The following is a 14692-nucleotide window of genomic DNA, read 5'->3' on the forward strand; positions in this document are numbered from 1 at the left end:
ATTATGGCTCGATGGTGCTCGGTGGTGCTCGATGGTACTCAATGTTATTCTTGCAAGAGGCATAATTTTTCACTCGGGTGTCCGTTTGGAAAATTTTTTTTAATTTTGGGTATTTTTTTCAAGATCTACACATATGACATTCTCATATGCACATTTGGAAAGTTTAAAACTTGAAAATATACCAAAAGATGTCTTAAACATGAAGTATATTTGCACTTTTGTATTTTTTTTACAAGTGTTACACTTCACAAATGTGCATAAGAACATGTCAAACATGTAGATCTTGAAAAAATACCCAAAATAAAAAAAATCACCCCAAACGGATACTCGAGTGAAAAATTATATCTCTTGCAAGAATTGCATCGAGCACCATCGAGCAAAGTCATTTTTTCATGAAAATTCATGATTTTGAAGGTTTCATCGAGCTGGCATCGAGCACCATCGAGCAAGGTCGATTTTCTGCAGATTTCAAAGTTTCATATTTGAAAAAAAATCGTAAAAGAAAACTTTAAAATCATGTCCAGATTTGTTCGAAATACAATATTTAGTGTGGTGGAATTCGATGTCCCGGAAGCTAGAACTTTATCCAAAAACCTTTAATTGAATATTAATGGAATCCCTTATCTTGGTTGTGACTAGGTAAAAGCTAGGGCTTAGGAGACGGATCGTGCTCAAGGGGCATTTCACGTAACTGAAGCGGTTGGAAATTAAAGGTAAGAAAACTGCACCCGGTTGTGGATTCATAATGGACTAAGGGTTCCCTATTTTGTATGCCCTATAGAGGATGGTATTATGCCATGTGAATAGTAGACAAACGACATAAGAGTGTCGAAGTTTACATTAGCGCACAGGGTGCAGCTCGGCCATTGGTAGCTGAGGACAGCTTATTATGCACTGAGCTTGGTTTAAGCGAGCCGGAGTCAGTGGGCAAATAGAGGGTGCGACCTAAGGGTGTCGACCCTATTTATTGTGTAATCTGGTTGTTGTGGTTGATTGTTGAATATGATATACTGAATGGCTAATTGTTAGCTTGTGAATTCATGTTTATGTCAATGAGTTATATGTTTATTAGGGATTGCTAAATGTTTAAACATGCTTAAAGGGTTTATAATTATTATCAGCACTTGTGTTGTGATATTATGCTTTCTGGCTAGGCCTTGGCTCACGGGTGCTTCGTGGTACAGGTAAAGGCCCAAGCTTGATCAGCCCTGATTTAGAGAGCTCTGGGAATAGAATGTACATGAACAGCTGCTCAGCCGCCACGATTGAGGAGAGACAGGGACAGGAGAACCATAAACATTTGTTTTGCCTTTAGAATGGCTAGTGGTTGTCTGTACACTGGAAATTTTGTAAACATATTTTTAAATGCGGTTTCTTTTGGGATCCCATGTATTAAATGTTTAATTATATGAAAAGTATCTTTTGAGACCAAAACATTTTAACCATAGCACGTTAATGATTTTAGCAAATACGTTTTTAACTAAATGACTTGATTAGCAAGTCCTGTACCTTTATAAATACATAGTGTAGCGGTCTTGGCTATCCAAGGCGTTACAAATTTACCTTTGGTAACCTATATGTCAGCCAATGTCAAAAATATAACGGGTGCAACAAACATATAATGGAATGGGTTTTGCCACCAAATTACTTTATTGGAGTATTAAGTGTCACTAATCCTAAAAAAAATTGAGTTTCATATATAAAAATCTATAATATAAGTCGTTGAATACAAATATATATTTATATATATATATATATATATATATAATAAAGAGACACATACACATACACGGCCTTAGAATTGTTCAAACCCACCAAAACGATCTAGAGTCAAGAAAAGAGTGCCATTTCTAACCATGGAGGCCGAAGCTTCAGCGTAAGTTTCATTACAATCCCAACTTTTACTTGACTAACTTTATTGAATTTATGACTTATACTAGCTAATAATTAATTAATAATTATATTATATGTGCAGGTTTGAGACGAGTGAGATGGTGGCGACGTTCTTGACGTCGACGCCATTGGTGAGGGAGTCATGGAGGCTGTGCGAAACGGCGTCGTTTTCGCCGACGGGAATCGTGATTGAGCAAAGAGGCCACGTGGGATATTTGGCCTTCTCCTCAATTCAAATGGGTCAAGCCATCACCGACCCAAACTGGGCTCGTTTGGTTCCTTTAGATATAGCGGGTGGCGTCGTTTTTGGGCCACTTCTCAGTTGCCGTGACGGTGACGGTGACGGTGATCAGCCGTCTGCTACGATCCACGCTGGCCTGTTAGAACTCTTCTTGTCCTTGTTTCGCTCCCAAAATCTACAACACCAGGTAACTTTAGCATGTAGTCTTCTCTCTCTCTCATGTGTCCTCGTGATCATCATCCATTTATTTTCTATGGTTTCAAATTCACTATTTTTTTCTTTTTTCCTTTATGAAATTAGCTTATACTTGCAATAACCCCATATATCTCATTACTAATTTTGATCCAATAATAATATTCCCTTTTTCTACTTTAATGAATACCGATTCGATTGATTAAAGTTCTCAATCAAGATAATTTATTGACTTTATTTATTATTTAGAAATTTATTTGCTAAGTGAGACCTCAATTTAACTAGTAGTTAATTTTTTTTTGTGGGGTTTAATATTTATTTCTTAGATAACAAGATATATTTTTGAAATCATTTTGTACTTAATTCAAAGATGTTTTTTTGCTTAGGGTGGTCTTGGGTTACTCTCTATTATGTTAATATTAAGGTTAATTTCGGTAACAGTTTTACCAAAATGTCAAATTGATATTATTATTATTATTATTATTATTATGCCGTGAACATAAAGCATGGGAGAACCACGTTAAAAGTTCATGGGCATGTGATTTGTTTATAGTATTTGGGTTCTCTCTCTCTCTCTCTCTCTCTCTCTCTCTCTCTCTCTTTCTAATGGTCTAACATATTTAATTGGTAAAACTCTTTCATATATAGGTAACTAGACAATTGGTATTGTTTGTTTTCCCTTTCTTTAAAAAGGTTTTTTTTTTACATTTTTTTTTCGGAGGCAACTCTGATCACATAATATTGTTTTAGAAATTTATAAAAAAAAATGGATAATATATGATATAATTAGAAGAGTATACACACTCGTAAGTGAATAGGTGCCTAGGCAATTACCCGTATTTTAATTTATTTAAAGTTAAATAATATTTATAATTGATAAGTTTTAAAATAATTAGAAATTAACTTTACTGTAAATACTGCAAATGAAATATATTTTTATACTTTAAAAACTTTTAATTATTTTATTAATGCACAATAATTTTTTATTAATTATTTTATTTCTCTTTTCATCCTCATTATTCTCAAACAAACAACTCCTAGTCAAAGAAAATAATTTATTGGTTATTTTACATTTATATGGAAGGTAATTATGGATTAATACTTAATAATCATATTAATATTTACTTATGAATAATTATATAAGTTCTATTCCTTAGATCATTGGAGTTATTTAATTAGTTGTGATCAATTAGTAATAGTATATTAGAATAATATTTAATAAATTACGACAATGAAATTATTAATAATAATATTTTATGAAATGTAGTATTTATTGAAATTCCTTGGGATATTTATATATATGTTTGTATGTATTAATAAAACTTTGTCAAAATAAAAAGAAAAAGAAAAAAGAATTGATTAATAATTGTAATATGAAAACGGAAAAGTAAAGTTAGGTACGGACAGAGAAAAGCAAAAGGTGCTTACCAATTTCCCTTAAAAAAACCTAAAGGCTTATGCATTGAAACTTAATTCATCAATGTAAAATGTAAAAAATGAAAAGGAGAAAAAGAAACAGTGAAGCATATAAAAGATATAGGGTAATTTTTCAGCGGTACTATGAAAAGGGTGGGATTATCATATTGTATTTTTGTCAATTTAATAAATTATAACTCTAATTTTATTTATCACGATACATATATATTATATATATATATGCCAGACCTTCTAATTATTTTTAAAATTTTTAAATAATTTACTTTAAAAAATTAAAGTTCAAATAATATATTTCACAAGCATGTATATATATATACAAAATATAAATAATGTGTAATGTATTTTTAATTAATTTTATTTATAAAATTTATTAATTCTACTTATTAAATTTGTACCATAGTCATATAAATTTTAAATAAATCAACAGTATTATGTATAAAAGAATGATATAAACATATTAAATAAAAAATTAAACAAAAATACTATTTATAATTTTTTTAAATATATTATATAATATGATAATTTTTTTAAAAATAAATGATAATTTTTTAAATAAAATTAAGATTATGTATTATATATTATATATTATTATAATAATATTTAAATTTATATTAATATAATTATTAAATATTTTGTATTATATATTATTATAATAATATTTTAAAATATTTAAATTTATATTAATATAATTGATAACTATCACTTAGTTTTAATAATATATTTAGTTAAATATTTAGAATCTTTAAAATAAAATAAAAAAATTATTATCTACACACATTTTATATAGAAAAAATATAAATATATATATATATATTTATATAAATAAATGAGTCAAGCTTGATACAAATTATATTGACCTTGATTAAAATTAAAAAAAAAAAAACTATTGAAAGGTCTGCTATATATGTAATATATACCATCTTATAAAAATATTGAAATGGATACACTCACATAAGATACCATTTTGATAATTTCCCAAAGATCTATATATATGTTAACTTTGGACATTTGTCTCACTATCAACATAAAACTTTCCTTTGTTTAAAGTTGTTAACCATTTAGATTTTTATTAAAATCCAAAGAAAACCTTACGAAAATTAACAAGCAAAAACTAGCAAATTTAATGTCAAGAGAAAACGTCGAGGACGAAATTTTCCACAGAGATGGTACCTAGTTTACATCAATATTTTTATTTCTTAGTTTGAAGTTTGGATCAAACAAAACGGTTATTATATATATATATATATATATATATATATGGGTACTTCTAGGGTACACTGCTACGAATGGGCAGTGCACTCTTTTTTGTTTTTTTGATATCCGGATGATTTTTTATGTTTTTTCTTATGACCATATATATTATAATTATTTAGAACATGTTGTAAAGTTTTAGTAAATTCCAAATATTTTATACTGCCGAAAATAATATTAAAATAGTCTGTTACACACGTAACTGTTTTTTTTATACACAAGAAAGATAGCATGTTTGAACAATATTTATTATTAAGAATTTTCTGAAATTTATTAAATGCTTTAAATAATTATAATGTACATAGTCATAACAAAATTACCAAAATTTATGCACTGATATGCCCAATTTTACATGGTAGACCTAGAATTTTCCATAGTTATAATGGAGAACGATCACATTATATATATTAAATTATTTTGTTATTTTCACACTTTTATTTTCACAATTATATTAAATAAAAGTCTACTTTTATTTTCATGTCCAAAAAAGCCTCCTTTGCTTTAGAAGTATTTCATTGTTCAAACTTTGTAAATTATGTATTGAGAAAAGCTAACATTTTATAAACATTTTGTAATAAAAAATATTGTTTGATATTATGTCCTTTTTAATTTATAAATAGCCATGAGTCTAAGGTATTAGGTATCAGTCGTGACTCACTCCCAACTTAAGAAGCAATAATAGTCGAAATAATACATATATATATATATATATAAATATATTGGGAAGTTTCTTTGAAGAGGGTAATACTAATTTAATGTCAATGTCAACCACTAAGGTCAAGTCAGACAAAGCTAAGAGTCCCATTATGTTAATTCTCTACATAACGTCGGCAAGCCGTCTAAGTCCTCTCTCTCCCTATCTTTTTGAATTTTTCTTCTGGACATGGGTCAAGTCGTCGGACTTTGTTTTTTTGAAAGAAAAGAAAAAGCTATAATCCATTATTCAAAGTCGGGAATTGAAATTGGGATCCACTTATTTCTCAATGGGTTGGAAAACCACTCTCATTCAACGATCAATATAAACTTTGAAACAAAATAAATAAATGGTTTTTCCCCTTTAATGTTTTATTTTTGTTTAGTAGTGAATTAGATTGGTAGTTCCATAACAGCTTGAAAAGGGCATTAACTTAATGCAAATGTTTCCAAACGGCCCTTGTGTCCCTTTTGGTTCTAGGTGAGGAAATGAATGAAATAGAATATATTATATTCTTTTGTTTAGTTTTATTTGTATTCAGCATTAGTAGAATAATTTCTTTTGCTATTTTGATAGAATGGGAAAAAGAAAAAAGAAAAAAAAAGATATTATTCACCTGAATATCTTTCTCTCAAGTATAGAGTTAATACCATGATTAATGAAAGAGATACATACCAATTAATTGCATTGAGATTTTTAAGGGAATGAAGTTAAGATATTGCCTTAGACAAGAATTTAGAGATGGTAATCAAGCCTTGAGTTTGCTTTGAGTTCTTGAGTTTCAATCTTTTTGGGTGATTATGTCAGAACAATATCCGTAGCTTAAATGAAAAATATTAACTCTTATGATGCAGATATTGGCATTAAAAGAGCAATGCAAGTCCATAGTGATCACAGGTCATTCCTTAGGGGGAGCAATAGCCTCTCTTTCAACATTGTGGCTTCTTTGTCACTGTTACCTCCAATCAGTCTCCTTTTCCCCCTCAGTCCTCTGCATAACCTTTGGCTCACCATTGCTAGGAAACGAGTCCCTCTCACAAGCCATCCATCGCGAAAGATGGGGTGGAAACTTTTGCCATGTAGTGTCCAAGCATGATATTATGCCAAGGCTGCTCCTTGCTCCCTTGGCCACAGTCACTCCTCAAATGCAGCTGTTGCTTCAGCATTGGCATGATTCCATGAGAACTACTAATACTCCTCAGTTTGGCAGTCATCAAAATGCGGCTGCTACTTCTGCTTCTGCTGCCCAACTTGGAGACCGAGAAAGAGCCGAGTTCGTTGGACTCATTATGGCTTGTTTGGAGAACTCTTCATCAGAAGAGGCTTTTAAAAACTTGCTGTTTTGGCCCTTCGGAAACTACCTGTTGTGCTCCCATGACGGAGCCATTTGCTTGGAAAATGCAACATCTGTCATTAAGATGATGCATCTGATGTTCATGTCAGGCTCTCCCAATGACTGCATCGACGATCATCTCAATTATGGAGAATGTGTTGGGAGAATTTCTTCACAGTATCTGAAACGTTTTGTCCAAATGCATCCTCCTGAATCAAGTTACGAGGCAGGACTTGCCCTGGCATTGCATTCATCGGGAATTCGTTCTCAGGTATTATCTTGTTCTTGCCCTTTTTTGACACTTAAAAGTATTATATCAAGGAACTATAGTTGGCATATCCAAAAGAAAGTAGGGAGGTTAACAATTGTACAATGAGCCCTCATTTGCTCCTTTATATATATTTATGTCATAAGGTGAGCTTGCTTTTCTCATCTCAATTTTGAGTTAATTTGCAGGAACCAGCTGTTAGTTTGGCTAAAGACTGCCTAACTAATGCAAGACGGCTGGGGCTCACGCCAAGAATAAAGTGCGCTAATCTTGCTGTAAGCTTATCCAAAGTTGTACCATATCGAGCTCAAATCGAGTGGTATAAAGCATCCTGTGATGAGTCCAGTGATCAAATGGGATACTATGATCACTTCAAGAGGAGAGAATCCTCAAAAAGCGGTGACCAAGTTAATATGAATAGGTGCAAGCTTGCTGTCTTCTGGGATAAGGTTATTGACCTATGGGAAAGCAATCAGCTGCCTTATCATTTTCATAAAAGAGCAAAATGGGTCAATGCTTTCCATTCCTACAAGCTGCTGGTTGAGCCACTTGAAATTGGAGAGTACTATAGAAAGGGCATGCACAGAGATAAGGGACATTACTTGAGAAATGGAAGACCAAGGAGGTTCCAAATTTCTGATAGGTGGTGGAAAGAAAGAAGGAGATATGAGAAAGACAATGATGCAAGAACCACGTTTGCAAGTGCGACTCAAGATTCATGTTTTTGGGCAAGATTGGAGGAAGCAATGGAGTTGCTAGCTAACCTTCAAAGTGAGAATGGAGAAGTTAAAGAGATATGGGAGAATATCAATAAATTTGATGAATACGCTAGGAGATTAGTCGAAAGGAAAGAAGTTTCCAAAGATGTTCTGGCGAAAAATTCAAGCTACACTAGGTGGACTGAAGAACTCAAAAAACTAAGTTCACCTCTGGTTTTTCCTGTGTCTCCCTTCCCTTAGATGAAGTTCTAAAGTTTCCAAATTTGAGTGGTTTTTGGGAAATGGTAATTTTGTTTAGTGCTACTTTATTTTGAAATAGCGCTTAGTACGTGCCATCATGTAAAATAATTAAGAAACGTTTTAATGCTGTTGAAGAATCTCAAGATCTTGTTGCTTCAAAATCTCTTGACGTACACATTATGCTCATACTGTACGTACTTAAAAATGGCGCTAAATTTTCCTACCTTTTAGGCGAAAATGGCTACAACCCTTTTGATATAATGATAGAATTTTACTAAAATATAGTGCTGCGAGAAGAAACTATATTGTCATGTGAAGAAGAAACTAAACAAACTTCCATAGAAACCTAAGACATTTCCATTTCTTATGAATGCTATACCTTACCACTATCTATCTCAATGTTTCTAACCGGTCCTTTGAACCATTTCCTTGCATCCAACACCCACCAAAGCATTATCAAACCCAAACCAACACCCAAAGCAACAGGTGCATAGTTGAATGTGTCCAAAGAGATTGGATACAAAGTTGGCAAAAGAAACACTGAACAGGTATAACAAATCCATAGGAGGGCCACCAAGCAAACCGGTCTTCTTGCTTTACCCAAGTAGAATGGCCCAGGCTTGAAGTTTTTCTCGGCCATTACCATTCTAGCAAAGATTGGGACTGCATAACCGCCTACCCATCCGATCGTGCAGATGGAAGTTATAGCTGTGAAGACCACATTGACTTTCAAGATTGGAAGTCCAATAAGAATGCAAATTGCAGCACACAGCCATACTGCATTTGAGGGAACTTTGTGCTTTGGGTGTATTTTTCTCCATATGGACGAAAATGGAATGCCTTTGTCCCTTGATAAAGCATATACCTAAGCATTAAAATGAAATTTTAATGGGAGAAGAAATATGAAAAAAGTAAAGATGAATCAATTCACATTACGCCTATTGGACATTTTACTTCAGGTAAAGGAACGAAACAATTTTGTAGATTCTGCCTAGCACATGAAGACAAAATTGCACATTGACCTGGTAAAACAAACTCAGAAAGTAGGATAAAACTTGCAGTGTCAATGAAAATTATTCCATTGACCAAAAATAAAAAACTCCACAAGTTTGGTGACGCCATCTGTTCACTCCATTAGACATCTTAAAATAGATTATATGAAATTATTTCTCTTTCCTATCATGTTTTTAAATATTCCTGTAGAGTTAAAAATATTTTAGTGTATTTCCTCAGCAAATAAAAATAAAATAAACAAATTGAAATACAAAGAAAACATGGGTCTTTAGTACTCGTGAAAAAATAAAACAGGAAGATTCTCCAGACTTTGCCCCAGCAAAAGAACATGGAGTAAAACTAGATACGTTCATATTCAAGTTTGTTCTCTTGTCACACAATAATTGTGTAATTTGACAGCAGGAGACCTGTTTCTAACCATTTAAATCATGTATCTATAAGAGAAATGAAGTCACATGAGCTGAGAAAAGAAGGAAAAGCAAAAGGACTACTTACTACTCTGGCTTCACTTGTTGTGATCGAAAGTCCACCGAAGAAAAAAGAACCCCAGATGATAAATAGCAAAACGATTGCCCCAGTTCTGTTATTATACCTTCCATGAAATGCATCATACAATATCTGTGCTGGTACAAACGCTCCTGCAGTCTCATTGCTTGTATCAAACAGATAGCCAAAATCCTGAGATGAGAACATATAATTATCATCTCAGTATATTTAAGACTATGAACAAGGACATGACATACTCTAAAAGGTCATTCATTATCCAAAAAAAAAAAAAAATACTTGAATGCTGAAAGTAAGAGCCAAGATATAAGCCCAGCCGAAGAGCAAAATGATTGCAATGCTGGACAGAATTGCAATAGGGCCATTCTTGTCTGCACCTTTCGTCTCTTCAGTCAAATGAGCTGCAGCATCATATCCGTACAGAGATTACTGGCTGACAAGAAAAGAGAGAATGACTGCATAAGGTTTGCTTGATATTCCAGTTTGTTCGGTTGCCACTTCAAATTTTGCGAACACATATGAAGCAGATTGTGTAGTTAGAGCTACCAAGGGAAGCAATATTACAATAATCAAACCTCCAATAACCTGCCACAAGAGAACTTTTGGAATCAGAAGTTTCCCAAAATAACTCATAACTAGATTTCAAGTCTCAACTACTTTTAACACATATAGCAATCATAAGTTGTTGACTTTTTATTATTATTATTATTATTATTATTATTATTATTTTGGGTAAATCAGATCTTGTATTGCCCAACAATCAAACAAATTACAACCTAAACAGAACCAAAAAAGAGGCCTGTAGAGTTCTATTACAGGTTTTCAAACCAGTCTCTATCTATCAAATTTACTTTCTTTGGCATTACACATTGAATTCTATTTTTCACATCACTTTGAATTCTTTTTGTGAGAACTAACACCGTACTAACCCTCTGATTCCATATTGCAACATTCCGGCAATACCAAATCTGGTAAACTGTAGCTGCAAGAGCTGCTGCCAGAACCTGCTTCCTAAAAGGAGAGAGTTTTGCCCTAGCAATCCATCTTAATAATTTTGGAATTGTTGTTGTAGACACCTTCCAGTCTAGCCATTCTTTTATTCTAAGAAAGCTGAGATTACTTAAATGACAGTCAAAGAATAAATGATCTCTAGTTTCCTTACTCATTCCACACATTACACATTGGTCATCGTGGGCTATCTTGAACCGGTGAAGCCTCTCTTTCACCTGTAATCGATCAAGGACCGAAAGCCATAGAATAAATCTATGCTTCGGAATGGAAAGCCTATTCCACACCTCCATTCTCCAATGGACTTTGGAATGAGATGAGAAAAGGAGAGTGTACCCTTCTTTAATTTTGTAATTACCCAAAGAGATCAATTGGAGCAAGTTGAGTTGCTTGTAAGCTTCTTTTACTCGAACAATCTGACGCCAGTACCAGCTACTGGAACTTGGGGCCGTATAGGCCCACCAATCCCCATCACTTAAGTAGACCGCATGTACCCATTGTACCCAAAGAGTATCTTGTTTCGAAGCCACTGCCCAAACATATTTGCCAATAGCTGCCTCATTCCACTTAGAAATCCGCCTGAATCCCAAGCCCCCTTCACTCTTAGGACGACACATATCGCCCCAAGCTACCTGACCCGAGCTGGTTGAGTCTACCATCCCTTTCCATAAGTAGTTCCTACATAATATATTAACTCTATGTAAGATCTTCTTAGGAATGATCATGATTTGCGCCCAATAAGAGTGGATAGCCATAAGAACCGAGTTCACCAAAGTAGCCCTTCCAGCATAAGAGAGGTTCCTTGAACTCCAAACTCGAATTCGTTGTACCATCCTTTCAAGAATCACCTCACACTCTGCAGCTGGTATTTTCTTTGCACAGACAGGAATACCCAAGTAAGTAAAGGGAAGAGAACTTCGCTGAAAGCCTGATACTTGGATCACTCGCTGAACTTCATATTCATTCATGTTAGCACAATAGATTGAGGTTTTTTCCACACTAGGCTGTAAGCCTGAAGATTGAGAAAAGAGCTTCAAACCTTGGAGCAGGCGGAAAATGGATTTGAAATCACCATGACAAAAAAGTAGAACGTCATCTGCAAAGCATAAGTGATTTAACTGGAGTTTCTCACATCTTTCATGGAACTTAAAATCCTCCTTCTTGCCAATTTTCATGAGAATGCGGGATAAATATTCCATTCCAAGCACAAAAAGCAGGGGAGACATTGGGTCCCCTTGTCTCAAGCCTCTTTTAGCTTCAAAAAAGCCATGTAGAGAACCATTGAACATTAGGCTGAACCTGGGAGTTCTCACACATATCATAACCAACTCAATAAAATCACTCGGAAAGCCAAAAGCTTTTAACATTTCTTCAATAAAACCCCATTCTATAGTGTCGTACGCTTTCCTCAAATCTAGTTTAATCATGCATTTCGGTTTGCCTTTCCCTCTCCCATAATGCCTCACCAGATCTTGACAAACCATGATGTTGTATGCAATGTATCGACCTTGGACAAACCCACTTTGATTCTGGGCAACTATGTCTGGTAGAACCTTCCTCAGGCGGGAACAGATCAATTTTGTGGCGATCTTGTAAATAACATTACAACAGGCAATGGGTCTAAACTCCATAACTGACCGAGGGCATTTATTCTTGGGGATTAAGGTCAATGTAGTGGAGTTTATTTCTTTGAGAAGCTTACCTGAGTGTAGAAGAGACTGCACCGCTCTGCACACATCCTCCCCTACCATTTCCCAATTGTCTTGGAAAAAGAAGCTACTGTATCCATCCGGGCCTGGCGATTTGTTTCCTGGAATCGCGAAGGTAGCCTTTTTAACGTCTTCATCTGTATACGGGTACTGTAGTAATCTTTTGTGAGATTCGTTGATCAGAGGCCCTTGATTAATCACCCCTAACATCACGCTTTTCCTGTGAGCCATGGCCGTTCCCAAGAGATCTTCATAAAAACTCAAGAAAGCTTCTGTGACTTGGTGGGTCTCGTGCACCTGGCAACCATCTTTATCCTCTATGGCATAAACTCGGCTAGTAATTCTTCGGGCTCTAATACTCGCATGAAACATAGAGGTATTCTCATCCCCATCCTTAAGCCAATGCAATTTAGCTTTTTGCCGAAGGAAGGAATTGATATTTGACCGAGCTTCTTCATACCTCTCCCTAGCCTCCTTTTCAGTAGCTCATTGCTAAGATAGTGAGCTAGTGATTTTATTATTATTGTAAATCACACAAATAACTAGTGCTGTTTTAACAAGTTACTTGAACAAAAAACATTTGAGTAGCCAAGAAGATAAGCCACACTTCAGATGTAAATCAACGACTCAAATGTACTTACAACAGTAAATGAACTGTAATATCATAGAACATAGAATATCAAATTTAGTACCTGACACCATATGGAAATCATGTCGATAAAGGCAATTACTTCTAAGGCAAATGTGTTGAGAAATGCCCATATAAGTGTGAGGCCCATGTACATGCACAAAAACAACCACTTTGGAGCAAGATAGCCTCCTCCTTTGTTTGTTCCAGTGCATAACAGAATGATACTCTGTAGTGTTTGTGATCCTGCATACGCCTTTCCAGCCAAGTAAATTCGATGATTAAGAAAACCTATATATACCATTACCAGGCAAAAATCGTAGTAAAGAAGCAATCAAGAATGTCTAGGGAGTTAGTACCTGAGTACCTATGCCAGCAATGAGGCCTATGGTCTCGAGCCAAGCACAGCACCATGATGCAAATGGACCCCACTTCGGGCCAGCTAAATGTGCAGCCCAGAAATAAAGAGAACCAGTAGTCTGCTCATAATACAAAGTTTATTAGTTGTTTATAAAGAGAGTAAAAGTAATTCAGTACTCGTATTTCCTGTGCAAATTCCAACAAAGAAAGAAACCTGCTTCAGATGCTCACATCAAGATTCTTAATTCACTTTGACATTACTTTGACTTGAGCAATAAAAAAATGTATTACTTTGACATTACTTCGGAATTTAGATGGTTCAAACCTTTAAACTAAAATCAATAACATGAATAATACAATATGCTTTTCATAGTGGAGTGGAAAAGAAGGTAAATCCATGTGATACATAAAAACAAGAAGAAGAAATGAAGTTGAGAAAGGAGGACTAACTGGAAAAGAGGAACAGATCTCAGCCATAGCAATTCCAACAAACCATGTGAAGAATGACACAACAACCCATCCCCAAACCAGAGCAGCAGGCCCTGCATACAAAAGGCTTGAACCATAGAGAGGAGTAATTCCGGTGAAAAGTGTCATTGTCGAAAATGATATCGCCAGAGTCTTGAAAAGATTCTGCAAGAAATAATATAAAAGATAATATCTAACAAATTCTCATCTGGGATTCATGAAAGAATATGTTATGAGTGAGTACCATTTCTCTCCTGAGTTCTTGTTTGTATCCAAGCTCATTAAGACGCTTCTCCCCAGAATCCATTTCTGGGATCTGCGCCATGAAGGAAAAATAGTCAAGAAAACAGTCTCTTATAAATATGATTTAAAGCTCAGGCTGCGAAACTCATGAAGTTAGTTATATAGCTTCTCTCCAGTAGAGAAGAAAATAGCAAATAAAGGATGATGAGAAAGTTATAACAATAAGGAAAGTTGACTAAGTATGAACCTTTTTATATCTTTTGCTTAAGCTTTCTTTTAAGTTGTGAAAGTCAAACTTGGTAGATATTAAATGAAACTGAAATCCAATGTTTCAAACCATTGAAATGTTGGGATTGTCGTTATTGGTTCCCTCCTGAATATGCATACGTACTAATCCCATATTTGATGTTTAACATTATCTCAAAGCTTGCGTATAGTTTCATTTTTGGTGTAAAATGCATGTGAATGAACCGGGTTTGTGTTTCAAAGT

The 14692-nt window shown here is 34.3% G+C and overlaps 2 protein-coding genes across 2 annotated transcripts; one reads left to right on the forward strand and one right to left on the reverse strand.

Annotated features, from left to right (window-relative positions):
* Nucleotides 1–1723: 1723 nt before the first annotated feature.
* On the forward strand, nt 1724–8429 carry LOC133800290 (lipase-like PAD4). Its single transcript, XM_062238246.1, has 4 exons — nt 1724–1876; nt 1976–2321; nt 6563–7312; nt 7498–8429. The coding sequence occupies exons 1-4, from the start codon at nt 1857–1859 to the stop codon at nt 8266–8268; spliced, it is 1887 nt and encodes a 628-aa protein (XP_062094230.1). The 5' UTR covers nt 1724–1856; the 3' UTR covers nt 8269–8429.
* A 124-nt stretch (nt 8430–8553) lies between these two features.
* Nucleotides 8554–10193, reverse strand: LOC133800295 (amino-acid permease BAT1 homolog). The gene is made up of 2 exons (XM_062238252.1): nt 9778–10193; nt 8554–9133 (listed from the first exon to the last, which is right to left on the reverse strand). The coding sequence occupies exons 1-2, from the start codon at nt 9973–9975 to the stop codon at nt 8642–8644; spliced, it is 690 nt and encodes a 229-aa protein (XP_062094236.1). The 5' UTR covers nt 9976–10193; the 3' UTR covers nt 8554–8641.
* Nucleotides 10194–14692: the final 4499 nt, after the last annotated feature.

The sequence above is a fragment of the Humulus lupulus genome, chromosome 1 (genome assembly GCF_963169125.1).
Source record: "Humulus lupulus chromosome 1, drHumLupu1.1, whole genome shotgun sequence".
NCBI lineage: Eukaryota > Viridiplantae > Streptophyta > Magnoliopsida > Rosales > Cannabaceae > Humulus > Humulus lupulus.